The sequence below is a fragment of the Tarenaya hassleriana genome, unplaced genomic scaffold, assembly GCF_000463585.1.
Source record: "Tarenaya hassleriana unplaced genomic scaffold, ASM46358v1 Cleome9, whole genome shotgun sequence".
NCBI lineage: Eukaryota > Viridiplantae > Streptophyta > Magnoliopsida > Brassicales > Cleomaceae > Tarenaya > Tarenaya hassleriana.
The window spans coordinates 3,444,222-3,470,807 of record NW_010971389.1 but is presented as its reverse complement, the minus strand read 5'-3'; the positions used below and the strand labels follow the sequence as shown (position 1 = coordinate 3,470,807).

The following is a 26,586-nucleotide window of genomic DNA, read 5'->3' as shown; positions in this document are numbered from 1 at the left end:
ATTCGTAATTAACATTTTGTTTTTTTATTTAAATTTGTTTTCATATTTCAGAGAATGATGTTTGTTACATATAATAGTTTTATTTGGTACATTTTGCGTGCCTCATTATTACAATCTTTGGACTCTTTTAAGCTAATGACTTTTTTTTTCCATTTGTTATTATGTTTAAAAAAAACTTAGGTCGAGTAATTAATTTATTATATAATCCATATTGAAAAGCTGTCGTAAAAGTATGATATGATGGTTTCACGCTGCACGTACAGTATCATTTGAAATTTGTTACACCCACTTGCTTATTTCTTCGACATTATTCATAAAAATTTCTATTCGATGTGGCCAGTAAATTTACAATTTATAATTTTCACCTATTATAAATGTGAATATGTGTTGTCATATCGGCAGCTCGCTTTCTAGGCCAAACATATTCATGTATACGAAAGCCATATGTCTACGTGAAATATTCATGGATCCTTCGATTTGATACTATTTTCAGACAGTCCACATGTGGCCTATTCATACACGCAAACATGTAAAGCTGTATGCATTCATATACATGTAAGTACGTATTCAGGCGTGGCCTTGTGTCCCACCGACGAATACGGACACCGATATCACATAACGACGCGAAATATTCAAAAAACAAAATTCAGAAATGGTAAGAAATAAAAGCATGAACGAGAAGGCACTGACCCTAAGGTGATGTGTGATCATTTCCGGACAGCTGTAACCAAACATACCAAAAAAGTGGTACGAAAAATTCCATTTCTGGGACATAAAAAAAATCAACTCGATCTTTGATGACGTGTCACTCTGACAAAAAGTGATTCTCAAGTACAATAATAGTAATAATAACTAAAATCCAAATCACTGACTGCGAGTGATTATCACTGTGTTGTAGAAAAAACAGTGTTGGTGACATTTTTTTTTTTGTCGTGAGTTGTATTTTCATAGATTTATGTAATAAATGTTTTTCGTATGAGATCCTCCACGACAGATTCTATATATTATCATATTACATTTCAATGATAAAATACACACAGAAATTAGAAGTGCATCATTATCATTGAATTATTCAAACTTAAATCTCGATCCACCATGATTAAAAGTGACTAATCGACTGATTGAAAGTCCGATGACATGGTTGATTGATCACGGGATTTCAAACGAACCAATTCGACTCGGATCGAAACCAGTTAACTCATTTTGGATTCATTTCGTTAGATTTGTTTTCAAACGAATCACAAAATCAACCGTTTTACGAATTAAACAAGTCTTGGCAAACCGAATAAATTTAATATTTTTATATTATAAAAATACTAATAAATAATATTTTCCTATAAGATTCATATATAAAAAAAGAGCTATACATATATAACTGATAAACAAATTAAATTAAATATATATTTTTGATAAAAACATACAAATATATTTATTTTCTTTAATGTAAAAAACTCAATAACTCGTAAAATTATTATCAAGATTTGCGGAATAAAATATTGTTGTATTATTGATGATCAAACGAGTTTAGACACACTTATATCTAAATTGTATAGAAATTGAAACTCTTTATATTTCCCAATAATTATCTTACCCAGAACGCGTGGACATAGCGCGCCAAAATTGGCTCGTTATATTCGTTTACGAATTGAACCTTAAAATGCCGGCTCAAGTAGATAACAATTCACCTCTTTGAGTTATTGATCCATTTGCATAATTGTATTTAATTATAAAACTGTAATTTGACCCGGGGACCCCGTGAGAGGTCTCCCGCATTGCTCAAGGTTTAACCATTGATCTCACGAAAATGACCCCACAGATTTAAGCTATTTACAGAGTTTACCCCAAACATTTCACTAGATTCTCAAACTCCCCTTCTTCACTCCTCTATCCTACTCAACTTCGCCGGCAACCTCCTCCTCCCGCCGCTGCTACTCCCTTTCCTTGACCCGACACTGCTTCCCACCGTACCGTCTCCGGAGGCTGATCTCCGGCGAAACTCATCTGCCGGGTAAACGACCGAAGACGCGCATCTCAGGCGACTTTGGCATTTTTCACGCCGGCAGCCGCCGCTCCTCGTGAGAGCGGAATTTGCTTTGACGGCCAATGCGGCCATCTCCTCCGCCTGAAGAGGGCGTCTGAGCCAGCTCAACGGCAGAGCAAAGTAGAGATGGCCGAGCTGGAGCTCCTCGTCGGCGCTAATGGCGGAAACGACGTCGTCGAAGTCCATTTCGTCGGAATCACAGATGAAACACGTCGGATATTTCTGAAGAACGTAACCCACCTTCACCGGCTGCGTGAACTCCATCATCCCCCCGTCTTGTAATATCAGCTTCGCCGTCGCCACGACGTGGGACGAATCGCACGAACTGCAAATACCCATTTCTTATATTCTCTTAAAAGTCTAATTCGCCGCCGTGACTCGCTGAGTCGTGACCCGTTTCCCGGTTAGAGAGAGAGTTCTTTGATTTGTTATGGAAGATAAGATAATGGGACAGCGAGTGGTTTTTGGTGTATATATAGAAGGGTGGAAGTTGGTGCCACGTAGGATTTGTCGCTTTGTGATTATCTCGACGTAGGGTCAATGCCAGGCTGTCAATGGATTGACATACCCTCGTTTTCGGGTATAATTACCACGTCAGGAACTGTACCTTCTATAATCTTCTATCGTCGTTTACACATTTACGAGTCGTACGTAAATTACGATTCTCTCGTGCTAAAAAAATAAATAAATTTACGATTACATTGCCACGTCACCAAACCACGGGTGAGGAGTTAAAACGGACCATCGTCTTACATGTTGTGAAAAATACTCGGGATGCGGGAAAGTTCATTTAAATATAAAACATATATCGTATAAAAAAAATTACATAAAACATATCATTAAATCGATAGTTTACGAAACAATAGTTACAAAAATAATGGTAGATTTCCTAGTGGGTCGCATCTGTTTGTGTTGTTTCAATGTTTTTATTGGTTTGTGTGGGATCTTTTTTTTTATTTTTATTTTCCTTTTTCTTTTTTGTGTGTCGGAATGAAATCTTGGTTTGTCATAAGATTCAACGAAAAAGCTTGCTCTTGTCATTACCATGAAACTTCCCTTTTTTTTTTCTTGTTTAGGATCAAACAATACCATAATCATGAGAAGTTGTCTTGGTCCCTCTAGAGATCGTTCCTCTAATTATAATGATACACTCTGATGTATACATATATATATATATATAGAGAGAGAGATCCAGGAATCTCAATTAATATTTGCTACAAATCTCAGTTAACTATCACATTGAATTTGATTTAAATATATATTTTATTTTCGTATTCAAATAAAACTATCTGTCCCCTACCCTCATATCCTCATACTTCATGTGACATTTTGTTCTGAATTCAGGTAGTTGCTTTATCGTGATCTTTTCAGATCACAACCCTGGTGTACGGACAATGGTAGGTGCATGCATGTACTTTCTTTTTTGGTGGAATGTGCGTGCATGCATGTACTTAACAAGCCGGTGCCTTCTTATAATCTATAAATTTTGTTTCTTTTATATAATTAATATAATCTGTATGATGATATCGCACTCCGATGCCTATAAATCTGTTGAAAAAAAAATCGGATTAAGGTATTAAGAAGTAAAAAGTTATTATCATAGAATTAAATTTCGATTCATTTTTTTAAGATGGATTATTTATCTGTATATCTGAATGTATATTCATCTTCTCTTTCCATTCGAAACCTCTGAAAAATCTTGAGACAAGAAATAGAAATCATACAAAAGACGGACATTCAATCTTTATACATAGTTCACAGCCATAGATAGATAGGGTTTTATATATGTTCATCGATCAAGCTGGGCATACCAAATTCCCTGAATCTTGACATCCTGAGGAGACTTAGCACCCAAGTCAGTTTCAGAAGGCTGAATGCTCTCGAACACACCAATCACTTCCCCAGTCTCGGGTTTTGTCTTCGTGATACTGAGAGTGATCTTACCAGTGGAAGAGGCAGCGTCCTTTTTGTTCTCCTTTGCCAGTTCCTCGTCATCTCCTCCGGCTGGCAATGCAACCGCGTTAATTGTGAGCCGCCGCGTCCCTTTTGGGTCCAAGAACGAGGATCCTCTCACTACAAAAAAAATGGTCATTTCCAACGGGTAAATCCGTTGGAAATGGCCAAATTTCCGTTGGAAATTAACGTTTCCAACGGACGGTTTTATCCGTTGGAATTTCGTCGTTAGAAATCGGTGTCCGTTGGAAAACCGTTGGAATTTTCAACGGAATTGCAACGAATTTTTCCGGAAATTTCCAACCGGCATCCGTTGGAATTTTCCAACGGAATTTCCAACCGATATCCGTTGGAATTTTCCAACGAAAAATTCGAAACATATTCCCGACCCGACCCGACACCGACCCCAACCCCGATCCCGACCCCGATCCAACCAAACCACGATCCCGAAACTCACTTCCCAGTAGGTAACCCATCCTTCCACTGCTCCAGCTCAATCCTCCTTAACCCTAGAGTTCTAATTAGAATTCTTCCAACTCCTCCAAATTAAACTTCTGATATCATATAACATTAATATATATACATATTCAAATTCATATATATATATATATATATTTGTTATGTATATGTATATGGTTAATATATATATACACTTATTCGTATACATATATGTGTATATACACACACATCATATTTGTATATATAAAAATATATAAACACAAAATATATCTATATTTATACATATATAGATGTATAAATATACAAAATATTTGTTTATACGTATATATACACCTCCTTAATATACATATATATACATCGCTGCTCCTTTAACTGAGATCATCAAGAAAGATGTGGGATTTAAGTGGAAAAAGGAGCAAGAGAACACATTCAACACTCTGAAAGAAAAGCTAAGTTCTACTCCTTTATTGGTTTTACCGGATTTTTCAAAAACATTTGAAATCGAATGTGATGCTTCTGGAATTGGTATCGGTGCAGTTCTTATGCAGGAGAAAAAGCCTATTGCTTACTTTAGCGAGAAACTCAGCGGCGCAACTTTGAATTACTCCACGTACGATAAAGAACTCTATGCATTGGTGAGAGCTTTTGAGACATGGCAACACTACTTGTGGTCTAAAGAATTCATAGTCCACACCGATCATGAGTCTCTGAAGCATTTAAAGACACAAAACAAGCTGAATCGAAGACATACACGTTGGATCGAGTTCATCGAGATGTTTCCTTATGCGATCCAATACAAGCAAGGCAAGGAAAATGTTGTGGCTGACGCATTATCGCGTAGGTATACTCTTATCTCAACTCTTGATGCCAAACTATTAGGTTTTGAATTCTTGAAAGAGTTATACTTGCATGATCATGACTTTGACAAAATATTTGTTGCATGTGAAAAGAAAGCATTTGAAAAGTTTTATCGACATGATGGCTTTTTGTTTCGTGAAAATAAGTCGTGAACTGCATAAGAAATTTAAAGGCGTAAATGTCTTTGAGTTGCTCGAGCAGTTGAAGACAATGTTCCAAGAGCATGCGAGTGTTGAGAAATACAACACGTTGAAGAACCTACTTGCATGTCATTTGACGACAGGGCAATCGGTTAGCACTCATGTTCTTAAGATGAAGGGTCATCTTGAAAAACCTGAGCGTTATGGCTTGAGAATGGATAGGGAGTTGGCCGTTGACCTTGTGCTCCAGTCTCTTCTAGACTTCTATGATCAGTTCATTATGAGCTATCATATGCATGAGATGGATCAGACCTTGATTGGATTGCATGGGATGCTTAAGATGGTCGAGACGAGCATTAAGGTGGAAAAGAATGTGCTCGTTGTTTCGAAGAGTTTGAAAAAGCGGAAACGTTCCAAAGGAAAGGGCAAAGGCAAGGCAAGTGGGGCAAATGTTGCCAACAAGCCTAAGCAAAACCCGAGAAAGGAGAATGCCATTTCTGCCATGAACCTGTTCATTGGAAAAGAAATTGTAAACTCTTCTTGGAAGATCTGAAGAAGAAGAAGCTTAGTGAAGCTTATGCTTCAGGTATTTGCGTTATAGACTAACGTATTCACTTCTTCATCCTGGGTATTGGATACCGGATGTGTCTCACACATTTGTAGAAATGTGCAGGGTCTGAAAAGAAGTAGGACATTGGCTCGAGGTGAAGTAGATCTACGCATCGTAAATGGAGCAAAAGTTGCTGCATTGGCCATTGGCATTTATGATTTATCTTTACCGTCTGGACTGGTTATAGAACTAAGTAATTGTACTTTGTGTCTGCTATAAGCAAAAGCATCATTTCTATTTCTTGTTTGGATTTGGATGGTTTTCGGTTTGATATTGAGAATAAGAACTTGGTGATGTTCAAATACGATATCTATTATGGTAATGGTTACCTTGTGAATGGATTGTATATCTTGAACGATCAACCTTCCGATTCAATGTCTGTTTATACTCTCGGGCTTGCCCGATGCGACCAGTTGCTTGATCGTGAACAGGAATGGCGTAGTCCATATACCGTCTTTCTCCTCAAACTTCACAGATATGTGAATAAGAAGGGCCACAACCTCGAAGGGGCCTTCGATTTCGTCGAGAGTGTACGGGTCATGACTCGTGAGCTTGGTGTTTTGGAATTTGGGTGGGGAATTCTTGCTAACTCCCTCCGCCTTGACAGTGAAGGAAGTGGGTTCGAATTAGAATTTCTTGGCGTAGTATTTGCCTGGCTTGATGGCGAATGAATCTGATCCTCCTTCAATGGTCGGACACTGGTTAGCAGTTCCTGTTCCTTTCACTTCTAAAGTATGTCTTGCTTTGGATTTCCTCGAAAGTTAGCCTATTTGGCACACCCTCTGTCTTTGCCTCCTTCACAAGTCACTCACCATTTTAGAACCTCATCCAATTACATATCTAAAAAAAGTGTTGGTCAGGCCCTAACGATCTCTTCTTATGATCCGAACTCCCACTGAGTACTTTGATAAACATTATGACAGAAAGCTGTGATTTTCTCAGATAAATACATTCAGATGGGAATCATATAATCAACCCAACATGTCGCGTCAAAATGGAAGACGTAAGAGCCAAGAAAGGGTACCGAAATGAGGTGGCGAGGGAGAAACCGGCGATCTTGGCTGTGTCAGCGAATTTTTGACCTAAGTCTCTGAGATCGGACTGGAGAGAGCAGCTGCCGGTTCAATGCCGAATGCTTTAGATACGCTCTGTGTGGACCGGAGATGCACGGCGGCGCGTGGAGGAACAACCTTGTCAGTTGCACCAGCGTTGCGGCGGCTTGTCAGGACGCGGCCATTGTTGTGATCAGACAAAAGCTTTTATTCCTTTTTTTTTTCTGCTATTCGCAAGAAACAAAAGAGGGAGAGTTAGTTAAACCTCAGAGATTAATACGGAAGAAGAGATTTCGAGGCGATAAGGGAAAAAGAACATGTCGACAAGGCTTCTGCCTATTGGTTGGATTGGTTCATCTGGTTCTGTCGTATGCTACGTGGCGAGTTCTTGTTCGTTGGAATTCCGTTCTGGCTGTACGTGAGAAGGCGAGAAGGTACGCTTCAAATCTAATATGATGACTTGCAATGCTAATGGAAAACTTCGGGAATAATAATATGAGATGATAAAAAATAAAACGAACATATATATATATATATATATATGCATGAAAATTATTCTAATGAGTGGATATTATTTAATGATTAAATTTGTCATAGAATATGGTAACGAATCACTTGTTTTATTAATCATTCGAATGATTATCTTGCCCTAATTCATGGTATCGGTGAAAGAGAATGATTTTTTATCCCTTTGATTTTTAGAACGAAAATAATTATTTTATTTAGATAGTTATTCAAAATTTATAGTTAGATGTTTTTTACACGTCGTATTGGTTTAGTTATAAATTAATTTTTATTCGCATTTAACTTTCTTTTTATTAGATTTAAAATTAAAACATTATTTATATTATCTTAATCCATCTCGAATTACTTCTTACCATTCACTCTAAAATTAAATCGGTTGTCTTAGCCCCAAATATCTTCTGGGTAATATATATTCTCTGATATATATATAAATTTGATTTTTCTATTTCCTCTCGATCTCCAAACTTGGATTTTCCTCTGTCACCAATGGCTTCAACAGCTTCGTTTTCTCTGCTCGGCGGTAATGTCGGCCTTCAGCGCGCGAGAAATGCTCACGTCATCTCATGCAAAGCGCAGCTTAGAGAACCTTTGTTTTCTATTTCCTCTCGATCTCCAAACTTGGATTTTCCTCTGTCACCAATGGCTTCAACAGCTTCGTTTTCTCTGCTCGGCGGTAATGTCGGCCTTCAGCGCGCGAGAAATGCTCACGTCATCTCATGCAAAGCGCAGCTTAGAGAACCTTTCCCCCCGCCGCTGCCGTCACGCGCCGTCTGGCGCAGGGAGCTGCTGTTCTCGCTGACGGCGGCGACGGTGGTGACAGCCCGGCAGTCGGAATCAATGGCGGGGGATATTCCGTTGTTCGGTATAAGGAAGCAGATAAGGAAGGCGGAGGAGGAAGCGGTGGAGATCGTGAAGGAAGGTTTCGAGACGGCGGAGAAGGGGATAGAAGCGGCGGAGAAAGGGATAGAGGCGGCGGAGAGAGGAATACAGACGGCGGAGAGAGGAATACAGACGGCGGAGAGAGAGATCGAGACGGCGGTCAGTTTCGGCGGATTGGCGCAGGCGGGGGCTGTCGCCGCGGCGGAGTTCGTCGGCGTTGTTGTCGCCACGTCAGTCGTCAACGGGATCTTGGGACCGGAAGCCCAGAAATCGTAGAATTCTCTGAGATTTTCTTTTTGTCCCTCTGAAAAAATTTGATCTTTATGTATGTTTTCTGCAACTTCCATTGAACATTATCCTTCATGTTGATAAACTGGAGAAAAATTCAATGTCTCAAAATTAAAATCTGGTCTGAAATTATGTTTCAGAGTCCTAAACGTATCATCGACCATGCCCAGAAGAAGAAAAATCAAAATCTGTGGACGAATATAATCCTTTTTTTTTCCCAGAATTATTAAAATGAGTGGCTCCTAATGCTTAGACAGAGCAAGAAGCTACAGCTACTGTTTATGATAATATTGGTATCAAGAGAGTATATTGTATGCTTTTGCTCTTCCAATTAACCTGTAAACTAAGCAGTGCTGTCCGTACATCATCTGCATCTTCCCCTCTCCGACTCTCCGTCGACGATGGCTCGCTTAGCTTTCCCCTTGAATCCTCTATCTGATCATAAATTACATCCAAGCCTCCAATGCCCTCGATCTCTGTTTCTAATCCAAACAGGAGCTCCACGATTTCGAGTTCTTCGCTGCCGAACAAAACCAGAAGCCGCCGAAACCCAGGTAAAACCCGTTAGAGAAAGGAAGAAAAGCTTCGATCTTTCTCCCGCGATTTCGAGTTTTTGAAGGTTTGATTGGATTGTGATGCAATTGGCTAAATGGGTCTCGCGTTTCTTGGTTCAGGAAAAGCTGGTTGTCGATGGCGGCGGCTCTGTTGGTGATGGTTCGTCGTCCTCAGTGAAGACAGCGGATTCATCTCCAGCTGATTCTGCTTCTGGGTTCCCCGAATTTCCCACCAAAGAAATCAACAAACGAGTTGCGCTCGCCTCTGCAGTTGCAGCGTTAGGGCTTTTTGTATCGACGAGGCTCGATTTTGGGGTTTCCTTGAAGGATTTGTCCGCTTCGGCATTGCCTTACGAGGAGGTTCCGGTTCTTCCTCTGATTCTAAATGTCAGAAATTCCTGTCGTAACCAATCTGCATTTGGGATGACATTGTTGTTGCTGTTCTTAGGCTTTGTCGAATGGGAAACCCACTGTGGTTGAGTTCTACGCCGACTGGTGCGAGGTGTGTCGGGAACTAGCCCCAGATGTGTACAAAGTCGAGCAGCAGTACAAGTATGGCGAAGTTGCTGACTCATATAACCCTTATATAGATCAATATGGAAGATTTTTACTTGCACAATTCTACCCAATCTGTGATGATTCTGGAACTTGTAAATGTCTGGTTATTGCAGATGCCAAACTGGTTAGTTAATGTTTATGATGCCATGTTTTCTCACAGGGACAAGGTTAACTTTGTGATGCTAAATGTGGACAACACCAAGTGGGAACAAGAGCTTGACGAGTTTGGTGTGGAGGGCATTCCCCATTTTGCGTTCCTTGACAAAGACGGGAACGAGGAAGGTAATGTGGTAGGAAGGCTGCCGAAGCAATTTCTCGGGGAGAACGTAGACGCTCTGGCGCGCGGCCAGCCGTCCATTCCTCATGCCCGTGTCGTGGGAGAGTATTCAAAGGCCGAGTCTCGTAAGGTTCATCAAGTGGTTGATCCAAGAAGCCATGGATAAGACAGACACCCCCTCCCTCTCTGCTGCTTTTCAAGAAGCTGAATCCAAAATTTCCACCAAAAGATCAGATAACTGTAGTTCCCAGCTGATACATATATATATATATATATATATGTTTGTATACGTGCGTATATATGTATATGTATATGTTTTGGTGGGATCACTCGGTTATATAAGGCCCAGTTTAGATTGGAAACAGAAACTCGGTTCCATCTTAAGAACATGGTTCAGAAGTCTGGTTAGATTTCTACCCAATCCACTGGTTTTTCTTCTTATTGTTTATTATGATTTATTTTATCGAACATTTAAAAGAGATAATATTATATTGATTTGACAATGTCAAATACTATTAAAATAACGAAAAATAATAATTTGGAAAAATCTCATCTTATCTACTCTTACATATGCTTAAATCTTCCAGATGGAACCTCTAAATTCAGATTAGATGGTAACAACGACATCGTAGTTTCAGACAAAACCACAATTTTCTTTGGAGACCAAAACTTCAAACACTAACCCACAAGCAAAATCTTGAATCTATGAGTTCCTTTCTTGATGCAGAAAAAAAGGAACAGAGCTTGAAGATCTCTCCCTGTTTACATCTAAAGGACCATTGTATAGAGATTAATCTGTATATACTCATTTTGTAAACTTCTAAAGCTTAAGATCCATTTCTTCCTTCATGTTAGTCGCATTCTTGCGGCTCTGCCCGTCGGATACCGCCTCCTCGTCGTCTTCGTTATCATCTTCTCCTTCGGCAGCCTCTGAGCTGAGGCCTCCTCCATCGCCGGAGAATCCTCTCCGGATGAGCGGCCCTTGCGGAGAATCCGACTGGCTCTCTGAGTCTTTGTCCTTACACGGGATTTGATGCAACCCTCCTGCAGTTTCCACTGTTTCATCAGCCCGGGAAATCGGATGTTTCCGCACATGGATTCTGTATTTCTGCAAGCCAAACAAGACTGATAGCTTATATCTCATGAAAATTAAAATGGCAGAGTTCTAAATGGTTTTGAAGAGAAGATTGCTAAAGGACTTTGCCTGTAAATGGCTTTTGACTTCATCATTGGTTAGGCCTTGGACTTGCATCAGCTCTCTGATCTGTTTCGGCGTAGCCACTGCGTAGAACATGCAGTCAGAATACATATCAAATAACAATGTCGATTTTCCTGAGACGTCAAGTAAAGTTGTGAACTTTAAAGGACGAACCTTTTGAACCTCCGAGACGCTGAAGGGCGTCTATGAATTTCCGGTGGAGCTCCGGCGACCATCGCCGCCGCTGTTCTTTCTTCTGATTTTGGTTCGAGGGTTTGCTCGGTTGATGACGGTCAACTCTGCAATTCACCACCATGACTGAAGCTGGAGGCATTAGGGTTAAAGGAGGAGGATGGCAGCTTCCGTACAGACGCGAAAATGGCGGAAATTCCCCTCCTTTGTTAGCAAAGTTACAGCTCGGAGATGGGTTTGGCGGCGCTGACCGATCTTCTTCCTCTTCTTCATTCCTCTGCCAACAAACATGATCCAATGATTCGTCTTTTTTATTTCTTGTCCTCAACAATGTCTGAAATAAACGAAAGCAATATAAATAAAAGGAGGTTGATTTATGAATTACCGATTGCATTTGGGAATCCGAGTTCGAGATCCATAACTGGGCAGAGCTCATCCAGTTCTTCTTGTCATTTTCCACTTTTGCCCCTCCGCCATCATCGAATTTCCTATTTGATCCTTCAACCGCCGACCCATCTCCGGCCTCTGCGCAACGCGTTGCCTCTTCCTTCAACCTCCCTATTGCTGCAGAATCAAAAGCAATCGATTGAATATCAGAATCAAACCGGGAGGGGAAGAATTTTATCAAAAAAAAGGGGGGAGGGAAGAAACAGAGATTTGTACCTTCATTCAACAAAAGCATGCAGAGAGGGAGTTCCCGTTTAAAAACATCGATCTTTCGCCTCTCTTCCTCCAATCTGTCGACAAATCCATGGATTTCCGACAGAGCCGAAGGACAGTCATTGATCTGCGAGACTTCGTGAAGAAATTCAGACAAGGGTTTCGGCAAGCAGTAGACACCCAGATCTAGATTAAGCTCCATCCTCCGAACCGTATCTGTTTCCACCATCTACCGTTTTCCTTAACACACATCGACCAGATGAAGACGAAGGATCTAAAAGCGTATTTATAGCAGAAGAAGAAGAAAATGGGGACTTGTTAGGGGAAGATGCGGTGAATCGCAGGCGTTGTAAATAATTGGACATCTGGAGGGCTATTCCGTAATTCAAGGAGATTGTATTGACATGGTACAGGAATCTTTTGGATACCGTACACACGCGGCGAATCGTCATCGGATTCCACTGCTACCGTTTATTCCTTTTTTCAGTCGTGGGATTACTGTATTATCCTTAAGACCAACGACCATGTGATCTTTTTACATTTTTGGATTATGAGGTCATTTTAATTAATTAATGTTTTCCATAAATTTTCTAGATTCTCATCCTTTTCTACCCCTTGGATATTTTTATGAAATAATTTTCAATCAATATTTTTTAATAAAATATTGAAAATCATCATCATCATCATAATAATAACAATTTATAATAATAATAATAATAAGTTTTACACTATTTAAAAGCTAGAAAGACCATTTTTTGCGTTTTTAGTTTCACTTATTAATTTTTAAAAATTAATCAAATTTCATATCTGTGCATTATTCTACCATTTTTTTTTATCGGAGAGACATTTAAAATCTACGCGTTCCAAAACTTTTAACTTTGTAAAGTTCAATCATTATATATATATACCATGCCAATCAAAATAAAGATATTATATTTACGAGCTAGTCATCCTTTATTCAAATATATGATAAAAAAATCTAAATTTAAGTTTTGTATAATAAATATTCCGATAGAATAAAAACTCTAGTATTTTATTCTAATATTGGTTCAACCGTGCACGCACACAATATATATATATATATATATATAGTTTTATTTTAATACATAATATATGTTAGTGTATCATCCACACTCAACAAGATTAATAGAATAATAAAATGATATTTTACCAAAATATTGTTTTTTGGGATAATGGGATGATATGGAGCCAAAATATTATTACTGTGAGATGCATGTACGAACACTGTGAATATTAGGTAGAGACAGTTCACATAACACTGGATTGAACCGATTTTAATCGATGCATGGGTCAAAGAGAGGTGGTTAAAATTCAACATGGTTTTTTACCATATGCACCTGTTTTCTCCACTCACATTGATCAACATGGTGAATATATATATATATAGATATGTGTATATATGGCCATGTGAAAGATTCCGCGACACAAAACAACTTTATTTGACACTTTACCTCCTTACAAAGTCGCTTAAATTTATTAGAATTAATTCTACAAATTTAAAGAATTTTGGACCGACTAATGATTTCGTGCAAAAATATACTATTTTTAAAAGGGAGCGTTCACAAATGCCCAAGGAATCAGGCCACTGGCACAATAGGCGGTCATTGTAACCAATAAATTGTCGACACATGGCAGAGAATCCTGATTCTTCCGGAAATCGTTTGGATTGGAAACGTCCAGACTGATAATGGGACACTTAACTAGTCTGATTATAGATTCTCATGTGGGTTATCGACACGTGTCCATCACATTATCTATTAACCACTGTCCATCTGTTTTTGTGGGTAACGTCAGAGCAGTGTCTTCCAACGACCATATTTAAAATATATATATTTTTATCATTGATTTCAACTCGTATTTGCGAACATGTTTTAATGTTAAAACCATATACTTATATATACAAATTGTAAACTATATATATAAATTACTCATTATCATTGCAAAAATCTATAAATTACTCTACAATAAATTTGATATACAAGCAAACAAACGCACGATAATTTCTATAAATAATATAACTTAAGTTATACTGAACCGTTTCAATACATCATACACATTAACCACTTTTCAATACATTCAACGTAATTAATCAGACGATATATTATAGTTAAAAAATCTATATAATTGAATTGAAGATTCCTATATTCTTTTCTAATGAAAGTTTTATTTTTGGACGGTCTTGGTTTCATTTTGTAAAAGATGAATATGCAAAAAGACAATGAAGACGTGTAGCTTTTGAAAAGGATATATATAAAAAAACAAATAAGAAAATTAAATTTTGAATAATATTGACGGTCAAGTCAATATTTCAATTAGTTTGTACAAAGAAAATTTATTGTTATTAATATTATAATTTATTCTAATAATTTATATATATAATTAAATCAGACGGTATATAAAAGTAGGTGTTGGCCCACAACAATCTAGTTCCACCCACGAATATGTTGGGCCGGCTATTGTTTGTGAAGATTCTATATTCGTGGGCCTTAAAACCAGCCCATAAAATCAATAATTATTTCAAACAATTCATTTTTTTTAATCCAAAACCAAAAGCACGACATTGATAATAATTTTATTTTTAATATATGGATAAAAATCGAATTAAACTATTCATTAACCGAAAAAAAAATAAATGTAATGAAACATGACATGTTCTATGTACCATCAATGAGAACCAATTAACAAATGATCAAACTGGCTGTCCTTGCCCTTTTTTTCCTGGTCTGCAAATCTATTGTCTAGCTGAACCATGAAGGAAATAGAAAGAAACTTTTCAATGTTCCATAGATTTGAAGGACTGATGAAAGAAGAACGTCTAAATGGTTTCTATGCGCCTCTTCTCGGGTGATCGCTTATCCTTCTCGCCTTTCGAATCTCTAACCGAGGATCGATTCTCTTTCCCCGTCGTAACATCTTTGCCATTCCCCATTCTGCTTTGATCATGAGCTGTGTGATCCGAGGAGAAGAGCTTCCTGCTTGAAACACTTCTACCAAGGGGCGGCTGTCGTTTGGTAGGGGAGAACAATGGACTGAACTGGTGATGAGACAGAGACTTCGAACGATGATGTTTACCATTTCTAACGGGAGAGTTCTCGTTTAAGCCGTTAGGACTCCCCGGATTTCTCTTGGAAGATGTATGGAGAGCTTCCTGGTATAGACATTGCCTAAAGCCGACAACTTTCTCTTCCAGTCTAACTACTTCCTCCTCAAGAACAGCTACTTCAGCAAGAAGCTCCAATGTCTTAAAACCAAGAGAGATCAAGTTTCGAGATTGAACTTAGACATTCCCATGTCGGTTTCTCCAAACGTAACGGAGAAATGGGTGAAATTTGTACTCACACCGGGAGGGAGATAAGGCGAAAGACGAGGGAGAGCTCCCAATGGCCTAGTGAAAGCCCTCTCCAGTGCTCTGTGCACATTCTCTTCTTGTCTCAGCTTCCTCCTCAGCTTATCAACCTTACACAATCATACAGAAGAGTTACCCAAATGGATCAAAGCCAATCCAATAAAGTGATTCTCAAGAATGATTATAATCATACATCTTGCAACAGTTCCATCCTCCTATCCATGTTAGCCCGGCGACGATTATCCAGAGATTTGCTTGAAACAGCACCTGTAACATTGCCCCTACTCTCCATCTCCTCCTCCTCCTTTCACAGATTTAGACAGACACTAATCAGATTTAAAGAGAAAGGATCAAGAGAACAGACCTATTCATTCCTTAGCAACAAGTGTCTAGTGTGAAACAGCGCACACACACTAGAGATTTGGATAAGAAAGAGTAATCGATGGCTTTCACAAGAACCGAATTCCACAGCTACGTGTGTTGGAAAAAAGCAAGATTCGGTGGTCGCTTATAGACTGATCTCCAAGGCAAGAATCTAAAAACAATCAGAATCTAATAACCCGAGTGAGAGTCACCAGGTTACCACAAAAGCAACAAGCTTTCTCAGAAACTAAGCATACCCACCAAGAAAAAATCCCAAAAACCAGCAAGAAATGGATCAAGGGGAGAGAGAGAGAGAGAGAGAGAGAGAGAGAGAGAGAGGTAACATGATTGTAATGCATTGAAGGAGCTTTCATGGAGGGAAGAGCAGCCCAAACACTTGCGTTCTCTGTTTACCTTTCTTCGACGCTACCGATGTAAATCAAAGAGACCCATAAAACCCACCATAAATTGTGCCACCAAAAAAGAAAGCAAGGTCGCGAAACAGAGGAGAGAGAGAGAGGAAAATAAGAGAAGGAACGGATGATATACAGGGTTCTGTTCTTGATTTTGAAAAAGGTTAATGATGCATTAAATCCATTTCCATGGCTGAATTAGCAACTCCTCCTTATGAAATTACAGAGCGGGAGAAAAAAGTAAAGCGGCCAGAAGAAGAAAATGTGTTGCCCTCTGCTCATAGTTTCCACTGATCCACCGTTTCTGCATTAAATATGCTCATATATATGTATGTATGTGTATGTATATACACATATATTTATATATATATAATCTCGCTCGCATTAGAAAATCTCGAACAGAGCGAGGAGGAGAACTACGAAAGCTCTCGTTGGAGAGAGGAAGCAGCGACAGCAGGCAGAAAACGACGAGAACTTTCCCATAGCTGCTTTTTTTTAAAGCATTTTCATACACAAAGCCCAATTTACAAAAGGCCCAATAAACAGTATAGGCCCAATAAACAAAAGCAATGATCTTAATTTAATTAGCTCTCCCTCTTGTAATTTTAAATATTATTATTTAAATTATGCTTATAAATGGTATTTAAGCAATGAGACGTCATTTAATATTTGTGTTAATGAAACGTGAGCAGAAAAAGTTTGACGAGTTTTCTAGGTTGGTTAGGGTTTTTCGAGGTTCATCAGCGTTCGCGACGGAGGAGGAATCCATAGGAGGGGAGGAAGAAGATGTGGCACGAAGCGAGGAGATCGGAGAAGAAGGTTCACGACATGATGGACGCCGCTCGGAAAAGGGCGCAGCGACGTGCCGTTTATCTCGCCAAACGTCGCGGTGATCCTCTCCAGTCCATCCAAGCCGTTGGATCCCGCTGCCGGATATTCCGCGACGACGGTCTCTATCAAGCCTCCGAGGATCAACAAGGCCTGTAATGATCGCTCTTATCTTCTCTCCTCCCCTCCCAATCTCTGATTCGCGTTTGCTGCTCGTTTTATGCTGTACGTTTTCCATGTCAGGATTCCTTGGAACGGGAAGCAAGATGTTTTGATTGATAGGTAATGATTTGCTTCTAGGGCTTATCAATTCCTCTTGAATTCGGCTGTTTTTTCTCGGGTTGGGTGATTTCGGAGGTGGGTTAAGTGATTGTCCATGGTGGATTGATTATGTGTAGATTCGATGGCCGAGCCCTTCTCGATTTTGTACGCGAGGCTGGGTCGAGGAGCTTCCGGCCCCAGAAAAAGTCGGAAGAGGAGGAAGAAGTAGAAGAGTTTGTTAATTTTGAGCGTTATCGGGATTTAATTAAGCATCGGCGTAGAGGATGTCGGTACCTTTTTCTATTTTCCTGATCATGCACTGTGTTCCAATACGTACATCTTGTTTCCTGTTTGTTTTTCCGATCACGCTAATGAGAAAGACAATGTGAGGAACCGGTCTTCGAGTCAAAATGCGTAATTGAGGTTAGAGTCACTGGGGAATGCTTCATGCTGTTTGACAGTTTCCGATGAGGAGGGTTTGCAACATGTTAATCAAGAACTTGAGATCAAACTCATCGCACCCTTTGTATCACAGAGGTACAATCTCAGCTCCCCAAACGGGTTTTCTCATATTGGTGAAAATGGCATGGCTCTCTACTTCGGTTCGATATGAAGCTGTAATTGCTGGCTTCTGTGTTTGCTCTATAGATCTCAACCAGCCCAACCTCCAGCGAGCAGAGGCACATATTCACAGGTTGGCTTTTCATATACTGGAAACGGAAAGGAGGAAGAGGATTTCTCAGATGCAGAGGATGATGATGCTAACGACGAAGATGAGGATGAGGACGATGAGGAAGAGTTTGACAGTAATGACAGTGATGATGAAGCGATGGAAATGATTGCCAAGCAATTTGGAATAAAACGATATGGCTGGCTAGTTTACATGGACAAGAAAGCGAAGGAGGAAGAAAGAAGGCAGAAAGAACTGATCAAGGGCGACCCTTCAATTGTTAGTTTACATGTACATTGACATTAATCACATTTTTCATCTTTGTTTAGAGATACTGACAGAATTGCTCAACTCAATGTCTGCAGAAGAAGTTGAGTCGCAAGGAAAGACGAAAAGTTTCGAGGATAGAGAGGGAGAAAGAGAGAGAAGCTGCTAGGGTCAGTGGAAGGCAAATGGTGTACCGTGATCCCTACAGGTAAAACCTATAATTCAGCTGAAAACAGATATTAGTGAACTTTTAGTTCCTCAAATGGTGTTTCTTAATCTGCAGGGAATCAAGAAGGAGTCCTACTTACGAGGCTTATCCCCGTGCAAGAAGGTCTTTTGTTTACTTGGTCATTATGCTGTCCTACCATACATGGGGAAATGTTGATTTTTTAGTTCTTATTTCGCATTGCTCTTATTCACAGATCACGATCCAGATCCCGGTCATATTCTCCTTCGCATTCTAGGCACCATGGCCGTGGAAGCCGTTCTGATGATTTTAATAAACCAAAAATCGAGTTTATTACTGAATTTGGAGGCTCTGGAGATGTTGGAAGTCAAAAGTTCGAAGGATACTCGCCACCACATTCGCCACCTTCTCAGATTGATGCGTTCAACCGGTCGGAGCACTCAACCTCTAATTCTTGCAAAGATAGATTGGGCAGTCTTTACTCTGCTGCCGCTTATTCCCGATATGTTGCTTGAGGGAAACTGTTGGGGTTCTAGAATAACTCGGGACTAGGTTGCCTGTCGGCAAAGAGGGAGAGAAAGAGGATCATTCCTTTCTGGATCCCATTTTCAATCGAGCTTTTATCCATAGTTGCTTAAACTCAGCATTCCGGGTAACATTAACATTGTTTTTTTTGCCTGCAGGCCTATGCAGGGCCATATTCTCGAGGCCCTACATGTCGATCCTGCATCTGGTGTGTCTCTTGATAAGGAAAAGAGTGTTAAATCAGCAAAACCGGCAGTGAGGTATGAATGCAATTGTGTATGTGGTCATACTTATAGATTTTTTGGAGCATATATAATCGGTATCTTCTGTGTTTACACCATGCATGAGCTCTTGAACTAAACTCGATTGCCTTTATCATCGTTTTCTTTCCGGGTACCGTTGCAGCACATCTGCAGCACTAGCGAAGCTGTCCAAAGCAGGTACATCTGGGCCCCTTACAAAACAGACACAAACGGCTAAGAAAGAGACACCTCAGGAGCGATTGAAAAGGATTATGAACAACCAGCTCAGTAAACAAAGTAAGACTCTCCAGCTGTTATGTTTCTCTTGCATCCTACCCAGTTGATTATTTAAAATATTCCATTTCTCTGATTAGAATTTGAGATCTGGATGTTTTGGTGGGTACAGTTAAGAAAGACTCAGCTGCTGAGACGGCTAAAAAGCAAGAACAGGAGCGGCAGAGGCTGGAGAAACTGGCAGAAACAAGCCGGTTGAGTCGGAATAGGCATCGCAGCCGTAGTAGGAGTTATAGTCGTTCACCACCGAGGTTGTTAATAAGTTCATTTTCGCTTGATGCTTAAGAATGGGTGTTTTGAGAAGAGGGTGAAGAATGGCAGAGAGACGTTATAAGAGTTTCGAATGGCAGAGGAAAAGAGAAGATTTTGCCATTGAATTCCGGAACACTGTTGCTGAATATCATTTTGTGTGTTGCACCTTTTTGATGGGATGAATATATATGTAATATGCATGCAGAATATACAGAAGCAGAAGTGGCAGCAGGAGGAGGAGGAGGTCTCGAGGGAAGTATTCTCGTTCAAGGTCAAGGTCTCGGTCCCGTTCACGTTCACGTTCAAGGTCTTCTAGATCAAATTCACGGTCGCCACCTCGTCGTTCCCGAAGACGTTCACCCTCGTGTTCCAGGTCGCCCAGGTAAACCTGACCCTGCTTCTGTTTGGATGTCGCTGTCTATAAATTGGTGAAGCTAAACACCGAAAAACGCAGGCGAAGAAGCAGGTCAAGGCACTGAAGAAGTTTGACGGAAGTATTTCTGGATCAAGAGGCAGGTTCTGTTTGGGTTCTTTATTGTATTATGTTTATATTGTCTCTTTGTGTGTTATTATTGTCTGTTTGTACGGAGAGTACCCCCTTTTAACCTCAAAAAACTTTATGAATAAAAGAAACGACATATCCATTGCAGTAGCAGTCGGAAATGTAAACGCCTGTCATCTTTTATTTTTCTTTAAAAAAACCTCCGATTGGTGCCACGTGTCATTTTCCTCTAAAAGGCTCGTTTAGTCAGTTTGGGCTTAGCTAGAATGGCCCAATAAGGCCCAATCCATCACAGGAGCTTCCCGCCGTCAGTTTAGCCACGATGGCGATCTTAAAATCCTCCTCCGCCGGTGATATCCTTGAAATCTTGGGAGGCAGTTTGCTCCGCTGTTGCGTTTACAGAACCACCTCGGCTACTGTCCGGATATCGTCGGATGCTTCGGTCGTTCGACAATGGCCGGAAGGTGGAGAACGGCGAAGAGATCTACAAAATGTTCCCGGAGACATTTTTCGGCTGCAGAATGTTGATATTTTTCTTAGAATCGTCGGCTCCATTCGTTGACCGTATCTGACATGAAGCCACCGACTGAACTCACGTGCCTTATCTCACGTGTATATATTCTTCGTACGGATCCGTTATTTGTAATTACAGTAACGAAAAAAACGGTGAAAAGTAATTTCTCACCTATATTCTGAATAATACATATCACAACTCCGTCCACGAAATCTGCATATCAAAGTGATCTATTTGAAAAATCAATATCACGTCGAAAAGAGTTGGTTAAAACACTTTCACTCGTAATTACATTTGTTCTTCAACGGGATGTGGATGCTCATCTTTCTGGGCTCCATAGTGACGTAACACACGATTTTCTTGTAGAACATGGGCTTAACCAGTTTCCCCAAAACATAAGCCCTTGACCGAACCATGAAGCTCAGTGTCAGTGGAACCGGCTGAACCGGTGCCCGGTTCTCGCTCGCCAGCTCCACCCCTCCTCCGTATATCGGTATCTTCTGTCCCCGAACCTGAACCACCATCGATTTCTCACTCTTCCTCGATTGGTAGAACTTGTTAATCTAGAAACCAAACCAAAGCCGCTTTTCAATATATTCCGGTTTAGTTTTGGTTAAAGAATGTTTGTTATAGCGAGCTTACCGAACCGGTGGCGACAGTGAGCTGCGAGTAGGAGAGATCGAGAGGGGTCGAGGTGACATGAACCCCGAAGAACGACGCCCTATTGAGAAACGTAAGCCTGACGCTGCAGTTCATGGACACCATACTGGTAGCCACACCCGATCCATCTGAACCGGCTTGCACCACAAACTGATCGAACAATATGCTCTGCATTCCTCACATACAAACACCATATATATATATATAAAAGACGAAAACTTTCGCTCTGCCCTCCATATATTTTCAACAATTACAAAAAAAAAGGTGTATATAAGCTTACCCGCATGGTGACACTTGGTTTCTGAGGTCTACTGGCTGCCCACAGGATGAGAGAGAAGACAGTGAAGAGGACGAAGAAACCAGAGACAAATGCGAGAAAGTAAAACCGCCTAGACCGGACAGTAAGAGCGTGGTCGGGGCCAGAGCCGAGGAGGCGCTCTTCCTCGATGGAGTCGAACCGCTTAGCCTTGTGGGGACGGGAGAGGCGGGTGGAGGAGGAGCCGCGAGAGGAGTGAGGAGGGGAGCCCATGGGGCTGAGGACGGGAGGAGTGGAGGAGGAGTGGAAGGAGTTAGTGGTCTTCTCGCCATCGTGAGAGTCACGTGATGGGCTCTGGACGTAGTAGACGACGTTGGCCCCTCGGGCCGGAGACGAGTTCGGGAGGCTGCTCACCTCCGAATCCGTTTTGGACAGATGAGCAGACATAGGCTTTTGGCTTTTGCTCCCAAGTCGTGGTTTTGCCCGTGAGAGTTATTTAATGAGGGAGGAAATGAGGATCTCAAGAGCGTGGGAAGTGGGGAGGTGCATATTGGGATCAGGAGTAGGGTTTCATATAATTTTTTTTTAAATGGAAAACCGGAATCCAAAAATAAACCAAGGAAATTCGAACCGAAAAGTCCACCGCCATTATTTAAATGTAATAGATTGACTTCGGCCCAGAAAGATTGGTTGTCTCCCATCATGTTTCAAATCATTTATTGGAATCATACGGCCACATGTTCTTCTCTCCTCTTTCTAGACATTTATTTTGTACTTTCAATAAATCTTTCACTCTTTTTTTTTTTTTTAATTGGACTGCAACTCTACAAAAATATTTACTAAACCGATGGAATCATAGAGACGGGCCACCATGTATCCATACCCATCCATAAATGTTTATTTCATTAGCAAAGGTCCATTACATTGTTGTCATATTGGGCCAAGCCCAATTTCTAATAAAGCCCACATTACATTGTTGTCATACTGAGTATAAATTGAATCGAAACAGGACGCCAATTAAATCGAAAGTGGATTTGTCTCCATATAATTGGAACGCCAACTAACCATGGCCACTCGTTAGGATGACTTCAAAATGTAACCTGACTTGGTCTCGCTATAAAAATAAAAATAATAATAAAATAAAACAAAGGAATTATAATCCAACATGCATTTTAAAGTACAAATACGTTGATTTTAATAAAATAAGAAATACTTCCCACATGGATTTGATTAGACCGTAATGCTGTATTAACCCAATCAAAGAGAAAAACTCCAACGACAACTGTCACCAAACGCCACTGAAATATCTTTTCCAAACCTTTTGCCTTTCTCCACTCCTCTGCCTCTTCAGCATCCCCTTACAATGGTGCTTTCTTCCTCTTGTTCCTTTTTTTTTTTTTTTTTGATAATTCGCTTTCAGTTTTTTTGTTTCCTTGTGATTTCGTAAACCCTAGACCTTACGCGCGAAAATCTCGGATTGATTTTTTCCTTTTTTTGTGATCGTTGCGGAAATGCAGGGTATCGTTCTCTTTCCGGAACGGCTTCTTCATCTGTTGTTCATCATCGCCTTCTGCTTCTCCTCCTCCGCTTCCTCTCTCAAGGTTTCACATCTTCCCGCTGTTTATTCATGGATCTCTGATAATTTCGAGAGAGAGAATTATTAGTGACAAAAAAAAAGCGTTGCCTCTGCGGTTCAGATCGGAGAGACGTGCGATTCGAGCAGACCTTGCGACGTCGGATTGAGCTGCCGGAGCTGCCCGGCGAACGGCGATACCCGATCCAGATGCACCCGGATCCGACCCGTCAACCCGACTTCCAAGGTCCGTACGTTGCTTTTTTTTTTTTAATTTAATGTTGCAGGAAAATAAAAACAAGTGGGGATTGAAATGCGTGTGGTTTTGATGGTGGGCAGGTGAAAGGTTTGCCGTTCAACAAGTACTCGTTCCTGACGACGCACAACTCTTACGCACTCTCAGGGGCAAAATCGGCAACTGGTTCTATCCTCATCTCTCCGACGAATCAAGAAGATTCCGTCTCCGACCAGCTTCAGGTCGGAATTATATATTATTTTTTCTTTGCGTTATTTCTTATTCCCAGAAAAAAAATATATATCAACTTCATCGACAAGGAAGATAAAAAAAGGTCGGCTTTTACAAATTTGGTGGGACTTTTGTTTGCTGGACTTTTTTAAATTCTGGTTGGTTGAATAAAATTTATCTGATTTATATTTTGTTTTAGAAAAAAGTTATAGTTTTTATTCACTTTTGATAAATAAAAAAAAGGACGTAGTTTTTTTAAAAAAAATTATGATTTCATTTTTTTCATATAATAAAATCATACCTTTTCATTGCAGTTTTTAGTTATCGTGGGGCATGCAAGTGTGAGAAAATATTAAAATTAGTATATTCTTTAGGTTTGATTTATCAACGATTGCTTTAGGTGACGGAGTAAAGAAGGCGATAAGCTTTAGTTGGTGGCTTGTCTAATTATAGATCAATAAATAATTAATTACGTAAATTAATTGATAATCAGCTTTTGCCGCCACGTGGAAACGACTGAGAATGAGATCTTGAATCCGAATTCAACATACGTAAATTTTATGTTGGAGCTTAATGGTGTGATTAGTGTGTTGCAGAATGGTGTTGGAGGTCTCATGCTCGACATGTATGACTTCAACAATGATATATGGCTGTGCCATTCCACTGGTGGAAGATGCTTCAACTTCACTGCCTTTGTAAGTGGAAGTTCCAAGAAAAACGTACAGATTCTGCATCTAATCTGCGAAATTTCTGTAAACGATATAATGGGTTTTCATTGCAAACTGCAGCAACCTGCCGTCAATGTGCTTAAAGAGATTCATGACTTTCTTGAATCGAACCCATCTGAGATCGTTACCATCATCATCGAAGATTACGTCACATCTCCTCAAGGCTTGACAAAGGTACACGATGGAGGAGATTCTGTTTCGTTCTGTCCATCGTCCCGTGATAAAATCATAAAAGATTCGGATGAAAACTGCGTAGAATGGCTCACAGCTTACTTGCCTCATATGAATTCCCTTGGTTTCAGCTGACGGTATTATTGGTTTCTGGTTAGGTATTCAACACATCTGGATTGAGTAAGTACTGGTTTCCGATCTCGAGAATGCCCAAGAATGGTGAGAACTGGCCAGCTGTGGATGATATGGTGAAGCAGAACCAGCGGCTGGTCGTTTTCACGTCCAGAAAGGACAAGGAATCTTCGGAGGGTATCGCCTATCAGTGGAACTACATGGTGGAAAACCAATGTCGGTTTAGTTTCTTGTACCAAACAGGAATCCGAGTCTCGATCCAATTCTAACTCTCTGTGGATTTCGTTGATGTGTTTGAGCAGATGGTGATGATGGGATGAAAGATGGGTCATGTCCAAAGCGAGGGGAATCATCTCCATTGGACACCAAGTCTCGATCTTTGGTACTTCAGAACTATTTCAGTACTAATCCAAATTCAAGTCAGGCTTGTGCAGACAACTCGGCTCCACTGACTAAGATGATGAGAACCTGCTTCGAAGCAGCTGGAAAAAGGTGGCCTAACTTCATCGCCGTCGATTTCTATCAGGTACTTGGACCGATATGATTCCGGATAGTAGCGCATCGAAAAACTTTGTTCTTTTACCAAATTCATCCCTAACCCAGAATTCAAATTCAATATCGGCTGCAGAGAAGTGACGGTGGAGGAGCAGCAGAGGCGGTAGACGAAGCAAACGGGCATCTTACATGTGGGTGTGACAGTATAGCCTTCTGCAAGGTCTCTGGCTTCATATCAATCACAATAGCTTCTTCTATTCCTTCTCATACGATTGGACGCATTCTTGAATCTGTGTGTGTAATGAACAGGAAAACGCGGCCTTTGGCACGTGCGAGGCTCCACCGCCGATTTCGGCTCCGTCACCAGAGGCCGGCAGAGGGACTTCATCCTCCGGCAAACAGGGCTCTGTCCCGACGGGGAATGCTCATTCCACTGGTACTGGGGTCTGGTCAGTCGTTCTCATGGTCTCAGCGGCCTGGTTCTTGATGTGGCTGTAAATTGGATTTGTCTTCGTCGATCACAAGCTTTTGCGTTGTGCTGTAAATCGGAGTTCAATTTTTTTCATCCTCCACTTTGTTATTCGTAGTTCTGTTATATTACAACACTGTCGTCGATTAACACGAAATTTGTTTTTTTTTTCCTCTAAATTTTTCAGTATCATTAGATGGACCTTGAAGCAAACTATGATGTTATTATGACCCGAGATGTGAAAATATATGCCGAAAATAATCTAAATTTTCAGTAAAAACGAAAAAGTTCGAATTTTTTTTTCTAAAATTCCTAAAACTTTCATTCTGAAATGTGTAATTTAGGTTTTCAACAATGTCTCCAAAACGAGAGCAATTAATTTTAAATGATTATACGATTAGGTCGAAGAGACACACACAGAAAAAAAAACTCAACACAAAATCAAGTTCTAAGCAAAACTTCAAAACTATTCATATCTCCTGAAACATAAACAAACTCGGCCAAAAAAAAAAAGTCAAATCCCTCAAAAATTTGTCAAAGAAATCTGGAAGAAAAGAGAGATCCACCACAAAGGAGAGGAGAAAAGTCCATAGTGAAGAAGGCTAAAGTTCACTGTCATGCAGAGTTTTGTTGTCAATCGACTTGTCCAAATTCTTCCAGTGACAAAAGAAAAAGAAAAGAAAGCCACAAAAGTTAGACATGAAACA

General features: G+C 40.3%; 8 protein-coding genes and 1 pseudogene across 12 annotated transcripts; 4 read left to right on the top strand and 5 right to left on the bottom strand.

Moving 5' to 3' along the window:
• Window positions 1-1,613: 1,613 nt before the first annotated feature.
• On the bottom strand, window positions 1,614-2,465 carry LOC104804221. Its single transcript, XM_010528434.2, has one exon. It carries the CDS (start codon window positions 2,378-2,380, stop codon window positions 1,877-1,879), a length of 504 nt encoding a protein of 167 aa, XP_010526736.1. The 5' UTR covers window positions 2,381-2,465; the 3' UTR covers window positions 1,614-1,876.
• Window positions 2,466-3,740: 1,275 nt separating this feature from the next.
• On the bottom strand, window positions 3,741-7,298 carry LOC104804220 (annotated as a pseudogene).
• A 936-nt stretch (window positions 7,299-8,234) lies between these two features.
• On the top strand, window positions 8,235-8,937 carry LOC104804219. Its single transcript, XM_010528433.1, has one exon. It carries the CDS (start codon window positions 8,278-8,280, stop codon window positions 8,791-8,793), a length of 516 nt encoding a protein of 171 aa, XP_010526735.1. The 5' UTR covers window positions 8,235-8,277; the 3' UTR covers window positions 8,794-8,937.
• A 152-nt stretch (window positions 8,938-9,089) lies between these two features.
• LOC104804218 (thioredoxin-like protein HCF164, chloroplastic) lies at window positions 9,090-10,635 on the top strand. Its single transcript, XM_010528432.2, has 4 exons — window positions 9,090-9,359; window positions 9,480-9,719; window positions 9,808-9,911; window positions 10,078-10,635. Exons 1-4 carry the CDS (start codon window positions 9,207-9,209, stop codon window positions 10,358-10,360), a joined length of 780 nt encoding a protein of 259 aa, XP_010526734.1. The 5' UTR covers window positions 9,090-9,206; the 3' UTR covers window positions 10,361-10,635.
• Window positions 10,636-10,728: 93 nt separating this feature from the next.
• LOC104804217 (myb family transcription factor EFM-like) lies at window positions 10,729-12,546 on the bottom strand. Its single transcript, XM_010528431.1, has 5 exons — window positions 12,248-12,546; window positions 11,970-12,148; window positions 11,567-11,861; window positions 11,399-11,475; window positions 10,729-11,302 (listed from the first exon to the last, which is right to left on the bottom strand). The coding sequence occupies exons 1-5, from the start codon at window positions 12,471-12,473 to the stop codon at window positions 11,015-11,017; spliced, it is 1,065 nt and encodes a 354-aa protein (XP_010526733.1). The 5' UTR covers window positions 12,474-12,546; the 3' UTR covers window positions 10,729-11,014.
• Window positions 12,547-14,855: 2,309 nt separating this feature from the next.
• Window positions 14,856-16,961, bottom strand: LOC104804215. Of its 3 annotated transcripts, none has more exons than XM_010528424.1 (4): window positions 16,319-16,961; window positions 15,805-15,915; window positions 15,605-15,721; window positions 14,856-15,506 (listed from the first exon to the last, which is right to left on the bottom strand). In XM_010528424.1, the coding sequence occupies exons 1-4, from the start codon at window positions 16,346-16,348 to the stop codon at window positions 15,081-15,083; spliced, it is 684 nt and encodes a 227-aa protein (XP_010526726.1). In that variant the 5' UTR covers window positions 16,349-16,961; the 3' UTR covers window positions 14,856-15,080. The 3 variants fall into 3 exon arrangements, with proteins under 3 accessions (XP_010526726.1, XP_010526728.1, XP_010526731.1); XM_010528426.1 differs by having other exon boundaries at window positions 16,389-16,961; XM_010528429.1 differs by having other exon boundaries at window positions 16,524-16,961.
• Window positions 16,962-17,078: 117 nt separating this feature from the next.
• Window positions 17,079-20,568, top strand: LOC104804216 (CLK4-associating serine/arginine rich protein). Its single transcript, XM_010528430.2, has 13 exons — window positions 17,079-17,370; window positions 17,459-17,497; window positions 17,614-17,762; window positions 17,938-18,013; window positions 18,125-18,425; window positions 18,512-18,621; window positions 18,697-18,744; window positions 18,836-19,030; window positions 19,284-19,385; window positions 19,531-19,664; window positions 19,774-19,912; window positions 20,119-20,295; window positions 20,368-20,568. Exons 1-13 carry the CDS (start codon window positions 17,174-17,176, stop codon window positions 20,390-20,392), a joined length of 1,692 nt encoding a protein of 563 aa, XP_010526732.1. The 5' UTR covers window positions 17,079-17,173; the 3' UTR covers window positions 20,393-20,568.
• Window positions 20,569-21,076: 508 nt separating this feature from the next.
• LOC104804214 lies at window positions 21,077-22,364 on the bottom strand. The gene is made up of 3 exons (XM_010528423.2): window positions 21,870-22,364; window positions 21,572-21,757; window positions 21,077-21,492 (listed from the first exon to the last, which is right to left on the bottom strand). The coding sequence occupies exons 1-3, from the start codon at window positions 22,290-22,292 to the stop codon at window positions 21,208-21,210; spliced, it is 894 nt and encodes a 297-aa protein (XP_010526725.1). The 5' UTR covers window positions 22,293-22,364; the 3' UTR covers window positions 21,077-21,207.
• A 736-nt stretch (window positions 22,365-23,100) lies between these two features.
• Window positions 23,101-26,058, top strand: LOC104804213 (PI-PLC X domain-containing protein At5g67130). Of its 3 annotated transcripts, none has more exons than XM_010528422.1 (9): window positions 23,101-23,211; window positions 23,363-23,446; window positions 23,543-23,665; window positions 23,758-23,895; window positions 24,481-24,579; window positions 24,673-24,786; window positions 24,942-25,131; window positions 25,218-25,441; window positions 25,544-26,058. In XM_010528422.1, the coding sequence occupies exons 1-9, from the start codon at window positions 23,209-23,211 to the stop codon at window positions 25,895-25,897; spliced, it is 1,329 nt and encodes a 442-aa protein (XP_010526724.1). In that variant the 5' UTR covers window positions 23,101-23,208; the 3' UTR covers window positions 25,898-26,058. The 3 variants fall into 3 exon arrangements, with proteins under 3 accessions (XP_010526724.1, XP_010526722.1, XP_010526723.1); XM_010528421.1 differs by lacking the exon at window positions 23,101-23,211 and having other exon boundaries at window positions 23,241-23,446; window positions 25,544-25,630; window positions 25,720-26,058; XM_010528420.2 differs by lacking the exon at window positions 23,101-23,211 and having other exon boundaries at window positions 23,239-23,446.
• The last annotated feature ends 528 nt before the right edge of the window (window positions 26,059-26,586 follow it).

Excerpts from the sequence above, each read along its gene's own strand:
- LOC104804221 (XM_010528434.2), bottom strand. The coding sequence starts at position 2,380 with ATGGGTATTTGCAGTTCGTGCGATTCGTCCCACGTCGTGGCGACGGCG.
- LOC104804219 (XM_010528433.1), top strand. The coding sequence starts at position 8,278 with ATGGCTTCAACAGCTTCGTTTTCTCTGCTCGGCGGTAATGTCGGCCTT.
- LOC104804218 (XM_010528432.2), top strand. The coding sequence starts at position 9,207 with ATGGCTCGCTTAGCTTTCCCCTTGAATCCTCTATCTGATCATAAATTA. Across the intron at positions 9,360-9,479 it reads CAGAAGCCGCCGAAACCCAG|GAAAAGCTGGTTGTCGATGG; the intron begins GTAAAACCCGTT and ends TTCTTGGTTCAG. Across the intron at positions 9,720-9,807 it reads CGGCATTGCCTTACGAGGAG|GCTTTGTCGAATGGGAAACC; the intron begins GTTCCGGTTCTT and ends TGCTGTTCTTAG.
- LOC104804217 (XM_010528431.1), bottom strand. The coding sequence starts at position 12,473 with ATGGTGGAAACAGATACGGTTCGGAGGATGGAGCTTAATCTAGATCTG. Across the intron at positions 11,862-11,969 it reads CGGATTCCCAAATGCAATCG|AGGAATGAAGAAGAGGAAGA; the intron begins GTAATTCATAAA and ends GTTTGTTGGCAG. Across the intron at positions 11,303-11,398 it reads AAGTCAAAAGCCATTTACAG|AAATACAGAATCCATGTGCG; the intron begins GCAAAGTCCTTT and ends TTTGGCTTGCAG.
- LOC104804215 (XM_010528424.1), bottom strand. The coding sequence starts at position 16,348 with ATGAAAGCTCCTTCAATGCATTACAATCAT. Across the intron at positions 15,916-16,318 it reads CTTCAATGCATTACAATCAT|GAGGAGGAGGAGATGGAGAG; the intron begins GTTACCTCTCTC and ends AATCTGTGAAAG. Across the intron at positions 15,507-15,604 it reads CGCCTTATCTCCCTCCCGGT|ACATTGGAGCTTCTTGCTGA; the intron begins GTGAGTACAAAT and ends CTTGGTTTTAAG.
- LOC104804216 (XM_010528430.2), top strand. The coding sequence starts at position 17,174 with ATGTGGCACGAAGCGAGGAGATCGGAGAAGAAGGTTCACGACATGATG. Across the intron at positions 17,763-17,937 it reads TAAGCATCGGCGTAGAGGAT|TTTCCGATGAGGAGGGTTTG; the intron begins GTCGGTACCTTT and ends GCTGTTTGACAG. Across the intron at positions 19,913-20,118 it reads TATAGTCGTTCACCACCGAG|AATATACAGAAGCAGAAGTG; the intron begins GTTGTTAATAAG and ends ATATGCATGCAG.
- LOC104804214 (XM_010528423.2), bottom strand. The coding sequence starts at position 22,292 with ATGTCTGCTCATCTGTCCAAAACGGATTCGGAGGTGAGCAGCCTCCCG. Across the intron at positions 21,758-21,869 it reads AACCAAGTGTCACCATGCGG|AGCATATTGTTCGATCAGTT; the intron begins GTAAGCTTATAT and ends TGAGGAATGCAG. Across the intron at positions 21,493-21,571 it reads TCACTGTCGCCACCGGTTCG|ATTAACAAGTTCTACCAATC; the intron begins GTAAGCTCGCTA and ends TTTGGTTTCTAG.
- LOC104804213 (XM_010528420.2), top strand. The coding sequence starts at position 23,357 with ATGCAGGGTATCGTTCTCTTTCCGGAACGGCTTCTTCATCTGTTGTTC. Across the intron at positions 23,447-23,542 it reads CCTCCGCTTCCTCTCTCAAG|ATCGGAGAGACGTGCGATTC; the intron begins GTTTCACATCTT and ends TCTGCGGTTCAG. Across the intron at positions 24,580-24,672 it reads GCTTCAACTTCACTGCCTTT|CAACCTGCCGTCAATGTGCT; the intron begins GTAAGTGGAAGT and ends TGCAAACTGCAG.